Genomic DNA, 22476 nt, shown 5'->3' on the forward strand with positions numbered 1-22476 from the left:
ATTTTCCAATTCATGAAATCACAAAAGACAAAATACTAATGGGGCAAAAAGACCATTTTGCCCCTCCACCATAAAACCACATAAATCATACTAAAGGGGTATTTTTGGGAAATTCTAAATTCCCGGCCATTCCCGACATTCCCAATGTCTAAAACCCGTCCCAAACTAATAACATGCTAAGTTGTGATTTCTACTGAGCCAAACGCCGAGTTCCAAAATACTGAGACATAGGAAATGCAAAATATAAAAACTACTGAATAACATAACCATGCATTTCTGAATTCCATAAATAACAGTATAATAAATTATTTAAATAGCTATAAATAATTTCATAATTAATCACAATTAACTGATAATTTCCAAATTAACTAAGCGGGCTTTACAACTATCCCCCCTTAAAAGGATTTCGTCCCCGAAATCTAACTGAATAACTCGGATATTGAGCTCTCATATCGACTACAGCTCCCGGTGGCTTCCTCCACCTTCTTTGTTTCTCCAGAGAACTTTGACCAATGCTATGGTCTTATTCCGAAGGACTTTATCCTTTTTATCCAGGATCCGCCTTGTTCCTCATAAGTCATGTACTGAGTGAAGACTATAAGCGAGTATATGAGAGGGGTACGAAACGTATTTTCTCAACATCGAGACATGGAATACGTTGTGAACTGCTGATAAGGCTGGAGGCAATGCTAACCGATATGCCACTTGACCTATCTTCTCGAGAATCTCGAAAGGTCCTGTAAATCTAGGGCATAACTTGCCTCTTTTCCCGAAACGTTTAATCCCCTTCATCGGAGATACCCGTAAAAACACATGTTCCCCTACTTGGAACTCAACATCTCTGCGTTTCGGATCCGCGTAACTCTTCTGTCTGCTCTGTGAGGCAAGCATTCTAGCTTTTATCTTCTCTATCGCCTCATTGGTCCGCTGTACTGACTCAGGACCTAGGTATTTCCTCTCCCCTGTCTCATCCCAGTGGATAGGGGATCTACATTTCCTACCGTACAACAGTTCATAGGGAGCCATCCCTATTGTACTCTGATAACTGTTGTTGTAAGAGAATTCTATCAACGGTAGATATTTATTCCATGAGCCTTCAAAGTCCATAACACAGGCTCTCAACATGTCCTCCAATATACGAATTGTCCTTTCGGGTGACCATCTGTCTGAGGATGGAATGCTGTCCTGAATTTTAGCTTTGGACCCATTGCCCGTTGCAAACTTTGCCAAAATTTGGAGGTGAACTTCGGATCCACTGTCCGAAACTATAGACTTCGGTACCCGTGAAGTCTTACTATCTCTACGACATACGCTTCGCCAACCGATCCACTGAAAATGTTGTTCTAACCGGCAGAAAATGAGCAGATTTCGTAAATCGGTCCACCACTACCCAGATGGAATCAAATAAACCCGTGGTCCTAGGTAACCCGACCACAAAATCCATCGTAATATCTTCCCATTTCCATTCTGGTAGGGTTAGAGGCTGCAACAACCCTGCTGGTCTACGATGTTCGGCCTTAATCTGGCCGACAAGTGAGGCATCTCGATACGAATTCTACCAAATTCTTCTTCATACGCTCCACCGAAGTACGGTTTCAAATCTTGGTACATCTTAGTGGTGCGGGATGCGAGGAATACGGGGTAGAATGAGCCTCCTCAAAGATCTCATTTCTAAGTTCCACACCTGTTCGGAACACAAACCACGGCTTTATACAAAAGCATCCCACTATCCGACAGAAAAGTCCTTGGCTTGACCAGCCAACACCTCATCTCGGATTTTCACTAACTCCGGATCTGTCATACGAGCGACTTTTATTCTTTCCAACAGATCAGATTGCAGCGTTAAGTTGTGAAGCTGACCTACCACAAACTCAATGCTGGATCTAACCATATCCTCTGCTAGCTGAGGTGAGATCTGAACCATACTAGCTACTTGTCAGGGACCCTTTCTGCTCAGGGCATCGGCCACTACATTGGCTTTTCCGGGATGATAGAGGATCTCACAATCGTAATCCTTCACTAATTCCAACCAACGCCTTTGTCTCATATTCAAATCCTTCTGAGTAAAGAAGTATTTGAGACTTTTATGGTCGGTGTAGATCTCACACTTCTCCCCGTAAAGGTAATGCCGCCAAATCTTCAGTGCAAAAACCACTGCGGCCAACTCTAGATCATGAGTCGGGTATCGCTGTTCATAATCCTTTAACTGACGGGAGGCATAAGCGATGACCCGATCGGCTTGCATCAATACACACCACAAACCCTGTTTGGATGCGTCGCAATATACTACGAATTTCTCCTTGTCCGAAGGCAAAGCTAGCACTGGAGCGGTAATCAACCTCTGTTTCAGCTCCTGAAAACTAGCTTCGCATTTATCTGACCAGATAAACCGCTGATTCTTCTTTGTAAGTTCGGTTAGGGGCATTGAAATCTTGGAGAACCCTTCGACGAACCTACGGTAGTACCCAGCTAAACCCAAGAAGCTTCTGATCTCTGTCACTGTCTTCGGTCTCGGCCAATCCCTGACGGATTCAATCTTCCCGGGATCCACCTTGATCCCATCTTTGCTCACAATGTGCCCTAGGAAGGACACCTGAGATAGCCAGAACTCACATTTCTTGAACTTGGCATAAAGCTTATGTTCTCGAAGCCGTTGCAGTACCATCTGAAGATGTAACTCATGCTCCTCTTCTGATTGAGAGTACACGAGGATGTCGTCGATAAACACAATCACACAGATATCGAGGAAATCCTTGAATACTCTATTCATCAGGTCCATGAATCTTTGCGGGAGCATTGGTTAGTCCGAATGACATAACCAGAAACTCGTAATGTCCATACCTAGTGCGGAAAGCCGTCTTCGGAATGTCCTCCTCTCGGATTCTCAACTGATGATAACCCGAACGGAGATCAATCTTAGAAAAGACCGTCTTCCCCTGAAGCTGATCGAACAAGTCATCGATCCTAGGTAATGGATATTTATTCTTCACCGTTAGCTTGTTCAACTCCCTGTAGTCGATGCACATCCTCATAGATCCATCCTTCTTCTTGACGAACAAAACCGGGGCTCCCCAGGTGACACCCGGGCCGAATGAACCCTATGTCAAGCAACCCTTGGAGCTGAATCTTTAATTCCTTAAGTTCAGCTGGAGCCATTCTATACGGGGCTTTGGAAACCGGTTCCACCCCTGGTGCCAAGTCAATCACGAAATCAATCTCCCGCTGAGGTGGTAACCCTGGAAGTTCTTCGGGAAAAACATCTAAAAATTCCCGAACCACCTTGATGTCCTACGGCCGAATGGTATACGGCCGAGTGGTGTCCACCACCACGGCCGAAACCCTAAGCAAGCTAGTGCAACAATTCTCTCGCCGACATAGCCGAGATCACGGGATCCGAGATCCCGAACCGAACCAACAAATACAAACGGTTCTTCACTTTCCGGTTGGAAGACCACCATCTTCCTTTTACGATCCAATGTCGCCCTTAGAATATTTAGTTAGGAAATCCATTCCTAAAATAATATCGAATTCGACTAAACTCATCTCTATCAGATCAGAACTTAACTCTCTACCATCTATCCTGATCGGCATAGACCTAATCCACCTATTGGAGATAACCAATTCTCCGCCAGGTAACAGGGTTCCAAACCCTGATTCATATCTATCATACGGTCTACCCCATTTACTAAAGACTCTGGCCGCCACATAAGAATGTGTAGCCCCAGAATCAAACAGCACTGAATATAGCGAGTTGTTAATAGAAAGCTGACCTGTGACTACTGATGGGCTAGCATCTGCATCAGCCTGCGTGATAGCGAACACCCTGGCTGGAGTGGGTATCGCTGGAGCTCGCGGTGCCTCTTGTCGGAGCTGGGGACAGTCCCTCTTGAAGTGTCCGGGCATGCCACAATGAAAGCATCCCTGACCTTTGCACTCACCCCGATGGTGCCTCTTGCAGCTAGGGCACTCGGGATAGGAGAACCGGGTCTCGCACCACCGACGACTCCTCCGTTGCGGTTCCCCCGGAACCTCTTGTTCTGACTCGAGCCACCGGAAGCAGTGGGTGCTCTCTTCCTCTGATCAATGGCCGAACCACTACTCCCCTTGCTATAGCCTGATGCAGGAGGGGTAGGAGCTCCGCCACTCACCGGAGTACTGGCTGACTCTGACATGCACCCAACTGCGCCCTCAGCTCGTAGTGCCTTCTCCACCATCTGAGCATAGGTGGTGCTGTCGTCGGTGGTGATCATCAAGTTATGCCTGATCCTGGCATTCAACCCGTCTAGATACTTCTCCTTCTTGCTGAAGTCGGTCGGCACAATTCCCGAGGCTAACCTCGCCAACCGATCAAACTGAGTAGTATACTCAGTGACGCTCATGTTCTCCCGCTGGGTCAGGTGAGCGAACTCTTTCCTTTTGGCGCTTCTGACCGCCTCATTGTAATACTTTGCGTTGAAGAGTTCCTGGAACCTTTCCCAGGTCATGGTGGTGACGTCATGGATCTGAGACACCATGTCCCACCAGACCAAAGCGTCCTCCTGGAACTGAAACGTGGCGCACACCACTCTGTCGTTACCGGTGACACCCATGAAATTCAGAATCTTGGTGATCACCGTCAGCCATTGCTCGGCTTTCATTACGTCCGGACCTCCCAGGAAAACCGGAGGTGCTTGCTTCCGGAACCGCTCATACAGAGGTTCCAATCTATGGGCCGCCACCACTATCTCGGCCTGGGCAGCAGGGGCAGGTGCCACTGGAACTATGGGCACTGGAACTGCAGGAGCACCCTGCTGTCTCAACCTCTGAATCTCGAGGTCTTGTTCTTCGATCCGGGCTTGCATCTCCGCAAACCGTAACTCCCAGTTCTGGGCTCCCTGATCGGCTGGGGGAGCCTGGGCAGCCTGTGGCGGGTTCTCATCACCCCGGCCACGAGCCCTGCCTCGGGGACCTCTACCTCGGCCCAGGTGGGGCGAGCTCCCTGTCCTTGGTTCGACCCCACTGAATTGCCCTGACTCCTGGTGGTCCGCCTGGCGTCCATCTAGTTAGAACCGCCTGCGAAACCAAGAGTTGGCATATCAGGTCGTATTCAAGGAGAGCTTACTAATGCCGCTTAATTTGGAAATTAAAAACGAAACATGCGCCTATTCTACTAGCAGGCTACTAACATGCTTCCTATCAGGCTTTTCTTTTTCATAACTGAATAAAATAAACTACTAAAGCAATAAAGGCTTACTGAACCGTGAAACGAGCTAACTGCTGATGATGATTGTACATGTCGTGACGATCTTCGGAAGACAACACAGCGGCTCGATACCAAATTGTAACACCACTAACTAACATAGGCGTATTACGTGCTTTTTAAACATCTTTGTGCAGCTCGTTGCTAATCAACGAGGTTTATGGAAAAACGTGATTAATTAAAATTTTGCTTTTTAATTAAACTTATAAAACAATATTACAAAAGACTCGGGATCCCGATTATAAAATCATTTACAAAAAGGTTTAACTGTTTAACTGTTACATAAATTAAAAGTCGTCTAACGACCAGTTACAAAAATCAGCCTCGATGTCCCGATGATCGTACGTTCCAGGCCTAACCGCCCTGACATGTACAATCTTCACAAGCTCGCTCACGGTCCATCAGCTTTAGCCTTGCCTTTACCTACACATAAACGTAGATCTGTGAGTCGACAGACTCAGTAAGAAAAGCATAATAATACTCATACATAATTCTAACTGCCGTGTCCAACACGATACTGAGTCCCGCTTACCGCCGTGTCCAACACGGCATCGAGCCACTTCCGCCATGTCCAACATGGTACTGAGTTCTGAACGTTCATAGGGACGGTACTATTGACACGTAACAATCTGATCGGTCGAACCGGTCATACTCCGGCTGCTGGTCATACTCCAGCCTCTACCGACGTGTTACTATATCCTCCTGATCGCTCGAACCGGTCATACTCCAGCCTGTACCGACGGGATACGTCAATAGCACTGAACCACCAACCAAGTGTCAGCCTGATCGGTCGAACCGGTCATACTCCGGCTGCTGGTCATACTCCCTCGTACCGACGTGACGGGGGTTGGATGGTTCGAAGCCAACATACAACTAATGTAATCTAATAGGCTTCCTACATGCACGCTAAACATGTAATCTACATATGCATCTTGTTATACTAATCTTACTTGGATTCCGAATTCGGTGTGTGTGGTCAACTTTGGCTTGGAACTTTAGCCGAGCGGCGGATGTGCTCCTAAACCATAAAAATCACAACACTATAAGTGACACGCTAAATCACTTCCCGGGGACTTAAACTAGGAACTAAAAGTTTCCCTATCGATAAAAAGCATGGCAATACCCCTTAAAACATAAAAACGAGGAAAAACACGGGTTCTGAAAATTCCCCAACCGGTAGACCGGTTGCCCAACCGAATTCGGTTCCGGGAAATTCGGGACCCCATCCGAATTCGGATGCACAACCGAATCGGTTCCTCGCAAAAGAACATCAAATTTTCATATTTTGCTCAAATCAACCCCAAATCACCTCAAACTTTCCAGACCTGTTCTATACCTTCCCTAGAACATATCCAAGGCATCAAAACAACCCAGAAACCTCAAACACGAAAAATGCCATTGGAGCTCAAGCTTTGAGTTCTAAACTCAAACTTGAGCAAAACCACCTAATCATGCATTCCACTAGCTTAATTCTACTTAAACTAGCATAAAATCACCTCTGAAAACTATTAAAAACAACAGCAACATCACAGAAACAGATTCACCATATTTCTTCAAAAATCACATATTTGCATATAAAAAAAAACTATAGCTTGCTCAACCTAATAATCATGCATCAAAACAACTTTAAATAACCCTAATCTAACAAGCTCAAACCTCTGAAAACATCCACAACATACAGCAGCAAGAACAATTAAAAACATCATGCATGCATCACCATTTTCAACATTTTTTTCAAGAATTTAAAGAAGGAAGAACAAGGGCTAACCTAGCTTGCAAAGGACCTTAAGATGAGATGAATCAACAAGCAAAAATCAGTGAAGAAATCAGCTCCTTGCTGCCCAAGACTTGGCCGAAAATGAGAGAGAAATGAGAGTGTTTTTGAAAATTTCTTTCTTTTCTTTACTTAGTGATTTTTTTGTAAAAATGAAGGAATACACATAAAGCCACATATCAACTTACATTTCAGCCAATAATTAAATAAAATAACATTTATTTTCCAATTCATGAAATCACAAAAGACAAAATACTAATGGGGCAAAAAGACCATTTTGCCCCTCCACCATAAAACCACATAAATCATACTAAAGGGGTATTTTTGGGAAATTCTAAATTCCCGGCCATTCCCGACATTCCCAATGTCTAAAACCCGTCCCAAACTAATAACATGCTAAGTTGTGATTTCTACTGAGCCAAACGCCGAGTTCCAAAATACCGGGCACCGGAAATGCAAAATATAAAAACTACTGAATAACATAACCATGCATTTCTGAATTCCATAAATAACAGTATAATAAATTATTTAAATAGCTATAAATAATTTCATAATTAATCACAATTAACTGATAATTTCCAAATTAACTAAGCGGGCTTTACAGATAGGGAGGTCTGTGGTGGCCTCCATTTTTGATGGTGATGTTTCTTCAACAGCAGAAGAACTTCCCAAGCCCGAGAGAGAAATTTAGGGTTTAGGGATTGGGAGTTGGGGCTTAGAGATTTAATGTCTTTTCACACTTCTTTCAAGTTCCATGGAGAGAGAGAGAGAGAGAGAGAGAGAGAGAGAGAGAGAGAGAGAGAGAGAGAGAGAGTGAGAGAGAGAGAGAGAGAGAGAGAGAGAGAGAGAGAGAGAGTACAAAAAATTGCTACTATTAGTGACAACTTTTTAGTCACAATACATATTTTTTGTGACTAAATGTGACTTTTAGTCACAACAAAAAATTATTTGTGACTAAAACATACCAATTAGACACAAGTCGTCACTAATTTAGTTTTAGTCACAACAAGTATTGTGACTAAAAATACATTTAGTCACAATAAATTATAATTTTATTGACTAATACCTTTAGCCTAGTACTTTTTAATTACAACATAAGAATAATAATTTATAATTAGTGACAACTTTTTAACTTTTAGTTACAAATTTTGTTAAGACTAAAACTAAGATTTTTTATAGTGATCAGAGAGAGTGGGGGTTGGGTGTTGAAGGAGAAAAAGATAATTATAATAATTTTTATGATTTTAAAATATATTTTTTGTTTTGTTTTTTAATTTTAAATTAAAATTATTATTTGGACAAAAAAGGTTTCAACACGTGGCACTTTTTTAATAAGTTAACAGAGTAATTAAATTTAAGATTAATGGACTTTTAAAAAATGTGACCTTAAAGACAATTGCTGTTATTTTTTAAAATTAAAAACTAATCTACAACAAAATGAACCTTTTAAGAATTTTTGCTACGAATTTCCCAAATGTTTAAAATGTTGTATAGCTGTGGAATAAATGAATGATTGCAATTTTGCACCTCTCATATATTGTGATATGTAGTGTACTTGATACAAATGTTTTTTTTTTTTCTTTTCTTTTTTCTTTTAGAGGCATTCACATTAATTTGTAGTTTCAACTATTCCACCTTCTCCACACAACTCTCATGATTCATCATATCATATTTCATATCAATCTTTGTCAATGTACAAACCCCGTGAAGCTCCAAGGTCTCAATCCTATTATATAATGGATAATTTATTTCATAAATATATATATATTTCCAATCTATGTGGTCATTCATTTACTGCATACAGATCCTTACAATTTTGACCTGTTATCAGCCAATCTGAAACGAAGATCATATGTACCTAACATTGGTGTATGTGGAAAAGACACACATGTCAATCTTAAGAGCTTGGTTGTCCCTATTCTAGTGTAACTTTAGCACTACTAATTTCTTTATTATTATTAGTAGTAGTATTATTATTGTATTTCCATTAATTCATTACATCAAATATTATAGAACACAATATATTTTAAAATATAGCATAGCATAAAAAGCATACAAAATTTAGTATAATATATATAAAATAGATTATAACTTAATGGAACATTAAAAAAAAATATATTAACATTGCTAAGAATTTGTCTATATTAGTGACTGATTATATTCTCACAAATTCAAAGATTTGATATAACACAACTTAAAATATTAAATTATTATCTAATATAATTTTAGACATCTTATTTCATTTTAGAATTTTAAGAAAACATAGCATATATAAGTTTTTCACACATTATTATGGTTGCTAATTAGAGGCACAATTTTATTGACACGTGACACTATAATATAAGAGTTATTCCAATATATAGTTGGGTTGTGCATTAAAAAATAATGAAAGGCAAAGTGATATATCTCTTATATTAAATATGATTATTTATAGAAAATTATTTATTTAACAATTTTTTTTTTATTTTTTTGTTATAATTAATAGATAAAGCTAATCCGGTTAAATTAATTATTAATTATATTTTATTCTAAAAATTAATTTCAAATATTTAAATTTAATTTAAAAATATTAACAAAATTAAATAATTATTTTTTTTTCAATAAATCTTAATTTAAATTAGATGTTAGTTCAGTTAATTAATCATACTTTATAACAAATATATTAGTTATATTATTTAAAATATGTAAACTTATTTACTTATTTCGTTGTTTAATAAGATTGATTAGATATATTTTCTTATAAATAAATTTAAAAATATATTAAATTTTATATATTTAAAAAATATAATTAAATTATATTAGATTTATTATCTAAGTTAATAATTATGTAATAGCAACTCTAATATAACTCTAACTAAACATGTATGATACTAGCTATATATATATATTTAAAAATGAAAAACAAACAAACAAGAGCAAATTGACCACAAAAAAAAAATCATGCTAATTAATTACATAAATGTAGTTCGTCTTGCATTTCTTGATGCAAAGATACTATAGTAGAACATCTATTTAAGAATACTCTATTCAAGAATAACCTCTAATATGTTATAAAAAAATCAAGTCCCGATTTGGGCCAGTTATAAATAAGAATAACCTCTAAATTGTAATTAGTTATACATTTTCTAAGTCCCGTATTAACAAAGTATACCTCTATATAAGAACAATTACATCTTAATAAAATATATACATGTATTTTGTAAATTTATTTATGTAAAATTAATAATTTTATTTTAAATTATAATACATGTATGAAATTATATTTACTCTAAAATATTTATATTATGATATTGTATTAATGATTATTTGTTGTTATTATTGTTACATTGATATTTTTTTAGTTTTTTAATTTTTTTTTTCTAGTGTAATTCTATTTAGTTATAACCTCCCAATTAGAATATAATTTACTTGGTCCGAAGTGTATTCTTGAATAGAGTTTCTACTGTAATTAATAAATAGCATAGACAAATTACTTATTTATCTTGTGATATAGTTGACTGAAGATATAAGATTTGATCAACTTCAATTTTAAAAAACTCATTTTTGCATGAAGAACCGTAACTAGAATTGTGAGTAAAATCCTATAAGTGATCCACTCATTAAAATAATTATCATCCACTTCTTTTATATAATATAGTATACGGACTTTATACAAATATTTTATATACAAATAAAGTAAACAGAAATAAATAAATATAATAAAATGTAATAAATTAAGAGCCCTGTTTGAAGGTCATTCTTTTATCCAAATTAAGGTTAGAATCTCGAATTTGTTACTGGATATGTAGAAAACTCTTCGATTAAGAGTGCAATATATTATTATAAATATTGTGTGGGATAAAATAATTATAATACCTAATATTAATAGTAATAATAATAACTTATATTAATGGATATTTTGGTTATTTTTGTAAGAGCAACTATACGTTGTGCAGTGAATATAGTATTGAAAAATGTCATGGTCAAAAGCTTTTAAATCCACTTGTTAAACTATATACTCAAATTATTCCAAACAATAACAAATAAATGGAATGAAAGCGAAATAGGTGCTTATGAAGAGGGTAAAGGCCAAGAAAATACCTCTATTCATTCCTATCTGCCTTCCCTACATCTTTTATATTCATATTCTTTTTAAAATTTCATTATCTTTATTCCATGTATATTTTTATTAAAAAAAATAAATCATGTACGCATAACAACTAAAAGCCAAATCTAATGTCTATTTCATAGTCCCCATCATCACTCAATATATATGTATATCATTATATAAATGGAGCCCAAAAGAGGAATTCCAAAACCCACAAAAAAGAAAAATATCATCATATCATCTAAAAAAAAGGTACCCATTATGTTATATCATGTCACATGAGTTTTGATAACATATATACGCACTTTTACTTTGTGAAAAGTCAGAATTGCCCCGGGGGATACGACAACTAGGACCACTTACCCTTAATTAGAAAGATACTAGGAGCCTAATTAACCCACAAGAGTAATAATAATAATCTCTTAACTAAAAGTGAACAAGATAAGGTTCTTTACCTGAGCAGTGTGCATCGTGGGACAAATTATATGCTCGAAAAGTTCATTAAAAACTTTCTACTTAGTAGTCATTACGTTACCTTATCACTCGTATATTCTTATATACTATACTGACACAAACAAAAGAGATGAACTTAATAAAGTTTTCTGAACCATATTGGAAGAACAATTGCTAGGAAGAAGACATTTTGGATTTCAGAATAATTAAAGTAAATCCCATCATATAAAATAAAAAATAAAAAGCTAATTCCAACCCCACATTAAAATTAAGGCTGTGTTTGGCTCAAGGAGGATCTAAAAATGTCACATTCATTTACATGACTAGTATTAATGACATTTAGAAAAAAAAAAAAAAAAAACAATGGTGATGATATTCCCTTTTACAACAAAAGACCCATATCTTTGTGTATAGGAACTCTTTCCCCACTCCTATTAAAATCGCTTATCCTATGAGAATATCATCTAAATATAAAAGGTTACAAAATCAAAAGAAAAAGAAAAAGGAAAAAGATTTCATTTTCTTTTTCTTTTTTTTCCTAAAAAAAAATTAAATTATTAGCTAATGATGTTTTTGAAGCTAATTTGGATTCTTTACGAAATTAGATCTCTCTGGGGTCAACAAAAATGGACAGGCCAGGAGGTGATTTGGTCCAGTCACCGACAGACCCGTCACTATAATCTTCCCCAAGTCTCTTAATGCACCACAAATCCTCGGCGCACGATAGTCTTTTCCAGTGCGGAATACCTAACCTAAGCGGTTCGTGGCTCGAAACCTCCGTCGCAACTACACCACACCCACGCTCCTTCGCCAAATTATGCGCGTGAGCACAAAGCGCTTTCACAAACTTAACCGCGCGTGGGCCTTCTCCTCCCAAACCATACAAGAAATGCAGCCCAAAAGGCTTGAAGACCTCGGGCACCGAAGGGAGCCGGAGCCATGGGAGGGCCCGATCTAGGACACGAGTCGTCTTGGCGAGCGTGCGCTTCACTCGCGACACGCCACGGACTTCGAGCGTGAACACGTCCTTGGCGTTCCACACGCTCAGCAACGCCCACGACTCGGGCGGGCTAGACAAGAACCGGTTCGACCCGGGCCACGTCTGCGCCGTGTAAGTGCCACGTGGAACTGCTAGAAACGTCCCCAACGTGAGCTTGTTGTTGAGAACCGAGTCGATGTCGCGGGGGAAGAACTCAGTGGTGGCGTAACGCTTCCGGTATAGGAACTCGGCGTCGGAAGGCGGAAGTTTGATCACGGTGACCCGAGAAGAGACCCGGACCCGGTGAGCGAATACCGGGTTGACGAGTATTGAAGGTGTACGGAACTTTGAGTATCCACATTTGTCGGTAAAGAGATTAACGGAAGCTTGATTGTCGTTATCGGTTGCTAAGTAAGAATATTCAGCACCGTTTTTTCTGAACCACTCTTCCATATCACGAACCAGTTTCAACCCAATACCCATCCTCCTATTATTAAAATAAAAATAAAAAAAAAAAATCATCATCAAAAACCGAAATAAACAAAACGGTATTTTAATAAAGACATAATAATTGGTGGGCATTTTTTTCTTTTTTCAGAACTCGAGAAAAGAAAAGAATAATAATAATAATAACTACAATAATGGGATCTTTATTATTTAAGTTACATAATGACAAGAATGAGAAAACAGAGCCAAACTAAAGAAAAGAAAACACAATGATTTGTGATAATCTTTTGTTAATACTTTTCTGAGAAAGGATCATTAAAGGTTTATAGTACTTAGTAGTACCTATGGGAAGGAGAAACGCGGAGACCAAGTACATAAGCGACTTTGGTGTAAACAGGCACAGGTTTAGGAGTAGCTTCGTTATTATTTTTGCCATTTCTGGAAAGTTTTTTCCCACAAGTAACAGTTTTGATGCATCCCCTGATCATTCCCACTATCTCTTTCTCTTCCCCAATTATCGACTCAGCTACCTGTTGTAATTATTGGAAAATAAACATGTTCCAACCATATTAGATGTTGTTTTAATATATATTTATATATGTAAATACAAAGAATATGTAACGACAAACCCCACGTTATGAATACACATATATTTTTCTTACAAATTATTTTTTTTAAAAAAAAAACGAAAAGTTGATGAGAAAGTTATAATATAAATAACAAAAACAGAGTAACAAAGAAAAGAAGCTTTTATTGTACTAATATTTATTAGTGTGTGTATAGAATAGTAATTAAATTTAAATTACCAGCATGAGGTAAGCAGGTGAGTTACGGACTCGGCAAATTGGGTCACCCAAAAGGTCAGTGAAGAGGGAGAGCTCACCGCTAGGTCCAACCTCGCACCGCCGCTCAACATCTTCCACTCCCAAAAGGTCTGTTTTGGGGTCATAATTTCTAACCACTAATGAAACTTTTCTCTCTTCTCCATCCATTTTTTTGTTTTAACGAGAATATATAAAACAAAAAGAAGAAGAAAAAAGGAATACGAAGAGAAAAAGAGGATGAGCTATATATAGAGAAAGTTTTTATGTGAAAGTAGTTTAGAGAGATCGGCAGTGTGATTATTGTGCAGAAAGGAACGAAACCATATTGGTGATTTTATAGAGGGAATGATTGAGACTTTGGAGAAAAGGAGAGAGAAAGAGAGAGAGAGAGAGGCAAATGAGTGTTAACTGTTAAATCGCAGCTTTTTCAAGGCCGCGAAACAGCTTAAATAACGTGTGTTGTAAGCAACAAAGCTAAAAAGCTCATATATAGGCTTCGAAATTTGAGAAACTAGAAAGAACCCAGCTCATAAATGATCAAAAGCTGTATTGGGTAGACGAGAAAAAGAAAATATATATAGGAATATATATATGTATATAATCAAAGAAAAAAGTTGAGGTTAGGGTGAGAGAGGGCCTTTAAGCTGATTCTTCTTCTGCTTCTTAGGTGGTGAGTAGTTCATCATTGCAGTGGTACGAGTGGCCTTGTGGTGGCTTTAAATACTTGTTTTTTGGGGGGTCTTTTTGTGTCCTTCTCTCTCTAGAATCGCCCCACTTTTTTATTTTTTGCTTTCTTTCTCTCTCCTTTGATCTAATTAATTCAATTTTCCTTTTGTGTCTTTATCTCTTCTTTTTCGTTTATCTATTACTAATTTTTTTTTAATAAATATTTTTATTTTTCTCCACAGCAATAGGACTAGTGGATTGTATAATAGTACTAGTAAATAACAACATTACAAAGAAATATAAATGAATGAAACAAACTAAAATAAAATCAAACTGATCATAGCAAAAAGTAAAGAGTAGAGAAAAAATGGCGGCTATGGCTGCGCAGTCTTGTGATTCTTTCATAAACTATTTCGAAATAAAATAAAATAAATACCTTTTTTTTTTATCTTTTTTATTTTCTTAAGAGCCATTTATGACCCCATTTGTAATCATTACTATTATTTTTCCTCTTCCATCCCTTCGACTTAACCCCACACACACCATCCCATACATACAATATATACATGATACATCAAACCATGACATTCATCATCATCATCATCAACATCATGGCATGGGCATGGATTTTTAATTACTCAGGTGTGCGTACAAAGAGTTAATTAATTAATGTCTATCATATAATAACCATGATATCCATGTCATGCTTTAGTCGTTACATTGAAGTTGGCAATTTTTGTGTGCATGACATGGTATGTATGCATGAGATTTGGGCTTTTTTTTTGGTTATGGAGAAGAAAAAATTGGCGACATGGCTAAATTAGAACCGTTGGTTAGGGAGACAAGGCTCTTGCTTTTTGGCCGTTGATTTACATATGTGTATTATATAAATATATATTGCTGAATTCGTGTATATTATATTATTTATATATATTCTGAGTGCTGCCTTTGCAAAAATAGCTTTCCTTATAGTAAAAGAACTGATAGCGTTGGCTTTTCCAATGATGATTAGCCTCATCATAAATATCCCTCCCATCACAATCAAGTTGAACGGCTGTGATAGGAACCAATCATGAAATCAGCGGCTTAGATTTTAACACGACCCTAATGCTCTATTCAGTCCTACAACTAAAACCACGTGATGGAAAAAAAAATGTCTATAGGTAAATACAGAGTTTGAAATGTAAAGATAGATTTTTAACTACTTTAGGGAAATAAAAATCACAATGATATTGGATTTGGATATTCTAAATTATTGATAATGAAATGACAATTAAGCATGTGATTATGACCAATTTTTATTATTTATGGTAATTAAGCTAAGGAGTGATTTATATCCAATAATAATTTTCTGTATAAAGTAATGTTTTTGTCTTGCCAGCTGGCATGTGTTAGTCTTTCTCTCTAAAGTCTTTTTTGTCTTTTAAGAATTACTATTCTTTTCGGGTTCATTTTTTACGGGTTTATTCACCATACAACGTAGTTTTTTTCTGGGTTCCTATTTTGCTTGGTCTATGTAATGGCTTCTAGTAGCAGATCTCTAGAGGAAGTAGAAGAGAGATATGCATGCATTGATATTGAAGGGGAAGAGGAGGGAGTGGAGATTGATGCTCTTGATTCGGAGGACGGGGTGATCTTTGACGATCGGTTCTGTCTAGTAGGCAGATTCTTGAACGCTCGATCGGTGGATTTTGATGCTATGCGACATACTCTGGCGGGGTTGTGGAAGCCTGGAAAAGGATTGTTTGTGAAGGAATTGGGACCAAATCTCTATCTTTTTCAGTTCTATCATGAAATCGATATTAAACGTGTCATCAATGGCAGCCCGTGGACGTTCAATCGTCTATTATTTTTGTTTGGAAGAGTGCCGCAAGGAGGAGATCCGAAATCTGTTCCTTTGAATAGATTGGATATGTGGGTGCAAATTCATGGCTTAACTTCAGCGTTCATGACGGAGAGGGTGGTTAAAGAGGCGGCGAAAGTAATCGGAGAGTTTGTCGAGTCGTCAGAAGAACGATAACGGACTATGGCGTGATTTTTTGCGTGTTCGGGTGAGAGTCAATATCGATCAACCGATCAAAAGGCGAATGAAACTTAAAAAGGTTGGTGGGGATTGGTTTTGGGTGCCATTTAAATATGAATTTCTTCCAAGCTTTTGCTACATCTGTGGAATCATTGGCCACACGAAAAGCACGCCATAAACTATTCGATACGCGGAGGAGGCTGTTGTCAAGCGTATGGGGAATGGGCGAGGGCTCGAAACTCGTCGGAAAAGCTATTTACTTCATTCTCAATATCTTCGGGTGGTACGGAGGTGGACGACCAAATATTTGGGCCAAGGGAGCCCAAGGCGGCTGCGTCGGCTTGTAGATGAAGACCACGTGCCGGCTACGGGTACGACGAGCGAGAGGTAAAGAAAAGTTACTGTTTTAGGCGATGGAGGGAATCATGGTCATACAAAATCTCGGCCATTTTCTCCTAATATCATGGGAGGTAATCAAGCCCCACTTATTTTCTCATTCTTTTAATAGAAATTCTTTTATTGAGAATATTGGTCAAAACAATTTAAATGTTCTAAGACTACTAATTTGTTATTGGTCGATGGGGAGAATTCGGACCATAAGAGGAGAAGGCGAATGACATTTACCTTGTGGATAATGGGCGAATGAGGTGGACTTTATGGATAGTGGGCCAAATGATGGTATGGAGGTCGAGTTGATTATTTCTTCCAATAATGCTACTCTCCCGAAAAATGGGCTTTTGGTGGGTTACGGTGTCAGGGCCCACCACGAATTATGAGTGTTCTTAGTTGGAATTGCGAGTGGGCTTGGGAACCTCGGGACCGTTCAATTCCTTAAGGACCTTGTGATCAAAGAAGCCTAATTTTATTTTTCTTTGTGAAACTTTGTGTCGTAAGGAAGTTGTGGAAAGAATTAGAGTTGCTATTGGTTTTGATGGTTTATTTGCGGTTGATGCAAATGGGCGTAGTGGTGGTGTTGCTCTTCTTTGGCGTAATAATGGGGATATCAATCTTCTCGCTTTGCTCATAATTATATTGATGTTGAGGTTACTTCTTTCGATCGAGGTGTGTGGCGGTTAAGCTGGTTTTTATGGAGAGCCTAGCCGAAGTGCAAGGGTGACTACTTGGGATCAATTGAAAACTTTGGCTACGTTTCTTCTGCCATGGTGTGTTATTGGGGATCTAAATAACATCTTGTCTCATGAAGATAAGCGTGGAGGTATTCCTTATCTGCGGCTTATTGAGGGTTTTCGGCAAACAATTCAAGAGTGTGAGTTGAGTGATATGGAGCTTGTTGGTCACCCGATTTACTTGGGAAAAGAGCGAGTGGTTCGGATGCTTGGATAGAGTCTCGCTAGATCGGGCACTTGTTTAAGCAATGGTTGGTTTATTTTTCCTCGGCACGATTGTTGAACTGGAATTGAGCTCCTCTGACCATAGTCCTTTGTTGCTTAATCTTGTTGGTCAGTCTTACATTTCTCGTCATAAGCAGTTTCGGTTTGAGAACTTTTGGCTCCGGGAACCTATGTGTTTCCAAGTTGTCAAGGATTGTTGGGTGGAGTCTGCTTTGGGTGGCATTCAAGAGAAGATTAAGCTCTGCGGTAATAAGCTTACAGAGTGGAACAATGATTACTTGGGGAAATTCCACTCTCGGTTGAAGCATTGGAAGAGTGAAGCTAAAAAGTTTAAAGCTGGGCGTGATGATGTGTCTTTGAGGCGGTTTAAAGAAGCTGAGAATAATCTTTTTGAGGTCCTCAATCAAAAAGAAATTTTACGGCGACAAAGATCTAAACGGAGTTGACGAGAGGGTGATCGAGAACACGAAATATTTTCATGCTTTACGGCTACCTCGCGCCGAGTCGCTCTAACCTCATTCATAAACTTCGAGAAAGATGATGGTACTTGGGCGATTGGGACAATGGTCTTCACGATGTCATAGTTGATTATTTCAAGACCCTCTTTTCCGGTGGTACGTGCCAATCGGCTGAATGTTACTAATGGTATTAGTCCTACGATTTACGAAGCTCATAATGTGTCTCTGCTCGCGCCAATTGCGATGAAGAAGTCAAAGATGCCCTCTTTCAAATGCACCGGACAAGGCCCTGGTCACGATGGGATGACTCTGCTTTTTACCAAAAATGTTGGCATGTTGTAGGAAAGGATGTCATCGAGCGGAGTTCGTTCTTTTTCTGTTTGGATCTTTACACGAGGGATTGAATCATACTAACATTGTGCTTATTCCTAAGAAGAAGATCCTCGCATATGTACGTGCGAGGCAGGTTGCCTTATGTAATGTCCTTTATAAAGTATGTTCTAAGGTGTTAGCTAACCGGTTAAAAGTTGCTCTTCCTCTGGTCATTTCTGATAATCAGAGTGCTTTTATTCCTGGAAGGCTCATCACTGATAATATCATGATTTCCTTTGAAGTAATGCATTACTTGAAAAGGAAAAGGATGGGAAAGGATGGTTACATGGCGGTTAAGCTTGATATGAGTAAGGCATATGATCGAGTTGAGTGGTCTTTTCTGTGTGATATGATGCTGAAGATGGGTTTTGATAGTCGTGTGGTTCATCTTATCTATCAATGTATTTCCACGGTCAACATTCGGTCACTCATGGTGGTCATGCATTGGATCCATTCACTCCTTCTAGTGGTATTCGACAAGGTGATCCTCTTTCACCTTATTTGTTCTTGATTTGTGCTGAAGGATTTTCATCTCTAATTAAGTCCTTCGAGGCTCAGGGAGAGTTACATGGATGCAGGGTGTGTAATGGAGCTCCGATTATATCACATATGCTCTTTGCAGATGATAGCTACTTGTATTGTAAAGCTATCGACAAGGAAGCTTTGAATGTCATTAGATTCTTTGCCGGTTATTTGAACAAGCCTGCGAGTCGGCGGGTGAATTTTGCTAAATCCACCATCTTTTTTAGTTCGAATACTACGAATCTATCCAAGCTAGAATGTGTTCTCTTTTGGGTATGGTTGAGGCCCGCCAAATAGTCTCTATTTGGGTCTTCCTTGCACTATGGGTCGTAATAAAAATGCTATCCTGGGTTTCCTTAAGGATAAGATGGAAAAGAGAATATTAAGTTGGGAGGGTCGTCTTTTATCTAAAGTTTGGCAAAGAAGTTCTTGTGAAGACAGGTTGCTCGGACGCTCTTCCCCTCATATGCTATGTCGGTTTTCTTCTTCCTATTGATACCTGCAACAAACTTGAAGGGATGATGGCCAAGTTCTGGTGGCGGTCTAACAGTTCAAAGTCACATGGTGTTCATTGGAAGAGTTGGCAACAACTGACAAAGCATAAGCATTTTGGTGGTCTGGGGTTTAGAGACTTACGGGATTTTAATCTCTCCATGTTGGGTAAGCAAGCTTGGCGATTAATTGTTAATGAGACTTCTCTTGTTAGTCGTTTATACAAGGCTCGGTATTTTCCTCGAGGTTCTTTCTTTAATGCTGAACTTGGTCACAATCCAAGTTTTATCTGGAAGAGCATCTTTGATACTCAGAAGCTTGTCTTATCGGGGGTGCGTTGCAATATTGGTTACGGAACTTCAATTAATATTCGGCGGGATCCCCGGTTACCCGATGCATCCAATCCCTTTGTAACGACTCATTTGGTGGGTTTAGATGAGTAAAGTGGCTAGCCCGATGGAGAGTCATGATAGAAGGTGGGATTTAGAAGTCTTTGAATGATTTGTTTAACACCCGTGATCGAGATCTGATTTGTAAGCTCCCTATTTCTTCAGCTTCTTCTGATTTCTGGTATTGGTCTCTCAATTCTTCTGGTGTGTATAAAGTGAAGGACGCCTATAATTTGTTACACAAGGAAGATGGGTTGCTTTTGTCATCTGATGAGAAAAGATTGTGGAAGATAGCTTGGAACATCAATGTCCCGCCTAAGGTGCTTCATTTTTTGTGGCGCTCTCTCTGCGAAACTCTTCCCACGAAGGTTCAACCGGTCTCTGACATGTCCCACTTGATCTGCGATGTCCTATGTGTAACTTTGAGGCTGAATCGATTGTGCACTTGTTAATAGAATGTTCTTTTGCTCAAAGTTGTTGGCATAGATCATCCTTAAGTGCGAATGTCTTGTTGGGGGTAAGTTCTCAAATTGGTTTGAGTCATCCGTCTTGCCATCTAGTACGAAATTAGAGAGGAAGCGGTCATGATTTGTTGGGCCATTTGGAATGCACGTAATGCGTACATTTGGAAAGGCAAGAGCACTTCGGCTTTCGGATGTCATTCGTCTGTGCAGAGTCAACCTTAATCAATGGAAGAATGCTCAATTGAGAAAGAAGGGTCCTTTATTTTTGGCTTCGGGTGAAAATGAAGGAAGTGAGCATTGGTCTAAACCGGTAACTGATAAGATTAAGGTCAACGTAGATGGAGCTATCTTTGAGGCAGAAGGTTGGTTTGGGACTGGGTTGGTGGCTCGCAATTGTCATGGCCATCTTATCGAAGCTCGTTCTTGTAGTGAACCGGGCTATTTAGATGCTGCAGTGGTGGAGGCGATTGGCATCAAGGAGGCTCTTAGCTGGATCAAAGACAAGCAGTGGCAAGATGTACAGCTTGAAATGCATCGTCTTGTGGGCGTTCAAGCTTTACATTCTTCGGGTCCTCTACGCTCTCCCTTTGGCGTGGTGATTCAAGAGTGCAAAGAGTTGCTTGTTTCTTTAAAATACGTCGATTCAGTTTGTTAAACGTTCTGCTAACAAGGCTGCCCATTATATGGCTCACAGCTCTTGTTTTCACTCAGTTCGTATGTTCACCGAGAGTACTGCTCCGGATGATCTTTTAAACATTGTAATAGTTGATTCAATTTGCTAATAAAATGTCACCATTTTATCTTAAACAAAAAAAAAAAAAAAAAAGCTAAGGAGTGATTTAATTACTGAAAATAAATGAGTTTTGACAATGATTGGACATTGACTCTAGGAAGTCGGCACGTCACAATTAATAGGTTTTTTTCGAGTAACTATTTATTAATCAATCATTTTTTTTCTCTTCTTCTAAACTTAGTATTAATAACTAGTTTATTCAAAAAAAAGAAAAAAACTAGTGAGAACACAATTGTGTGGGGCATAAGAAGGGTCTAATTTTCTAATTATAATTCTGGATAAAAAAAATCAGATCATGATAACGACCCTTAATTATTGACTATTTTAAAAATCGAAGTTGTGAAAATGAAAGGAAAAGGAATAGTCATAATTAAAGGCGGACGAAACAAGCTATTAGCTACATAGACTTGGAAGTTTCTAAGTTCAGAAGTATATTTTAATTTAAGCATATATATATATAACACAAACAATATATAAGACAAACTGACTTTTGTGTAGGTTAAGAGAGAGCACCTAACAAGTATATTATCATTGTTTTTTTTTGTTTTATTAATTATTTAAAAATTATTGAATATATAATATTAAAGATGAACCATTAAAAAATTAGTTATTGAAAATGATAATTGGGGTCCTACATTTGACGGGTCTCGTTGAAATATCTAGGATTTTTGGCCATAGGTTTGGGGTTGTTTAATTTGTGACCATATATTTAGACCCTTTTTCAAATTGAAAATTTGACCATTAATCTTTTCAAGTGTTTCCCATAATATCTTGCACTACTATTAGTCGTAGATTTTATATAGAGACTACTCTTGAACACATTGATTTTTCTATGATTAAAATCACAGTCAAACTACATGGAACTATATATGGAAGCTTTCCTTCTGTACTCACCAATTGTTTATTTATTTTATTATTTTTATTTTTTAAAAAATCTCTTCTTTATTTTCATTAAAAAAAAATCTTTGGTGGCTGACATATATATTAGAAAAAAAATAAAACGAAATCCTACGAAACTTCCTGCTTATTGTTGTATTAACTATTTTATTTGAGCTTAATTTAATCTTATAGAAAGTTCAAAAGGAAAATGTACGGAGTCCTCTCTTGTAGTTACTCACTCATTTTTTTTTTTTTTTTCATTT

General features: G+C 38.1%; 1 protein-coding gene across 1 annotated transcript; it reads right to left on the minus strand.

The window, feature by feature from the left end:
* Positions 1 to 11748: 11748 nt before the first annotated feature.
* LOC115712428 (probable N-acetyltransferase HLS1) lies at positions 11749 to 14690 on the minus strand. The gene is made up of 3 exons (XM_030640702.2): positions 13786 to 14690; positions 13322 to 13509; positions 11749 to 13019 (listed from the first exon to the last, which is right to left on the minus strand). The coding sequence occupies exons 1-3, from the start codon at positions 13969 to 13971 to the stop codon at positions 12155 to 12157; spliced, it is 1239 nt and encodes a 412-aa protein (XP_030496562.1). The 5' UTR covers positions 13972 to 14690; the 3' UTR covers positions 11749 to 12154.
* Positions 14691 to 22476: the final 7786 nt, after the last annotated feature.

Source organism: Cannabis sativa, chromosome 4, assembly GCF_029168945.1.
Source record: "Cannabis sativa cultivar Pink pepper isolate KNU-18-1 chromosome 4, ASM2916894v1, whole genome shotgun sequence".
In the NCBI taxonomy this organism is placed as follows: Eukaryota; Viridiplantae; Streptophyta; class Magnoliopsida; order Rosales; family Cannabaceae; genus Cannabis; species Cannabis sativa.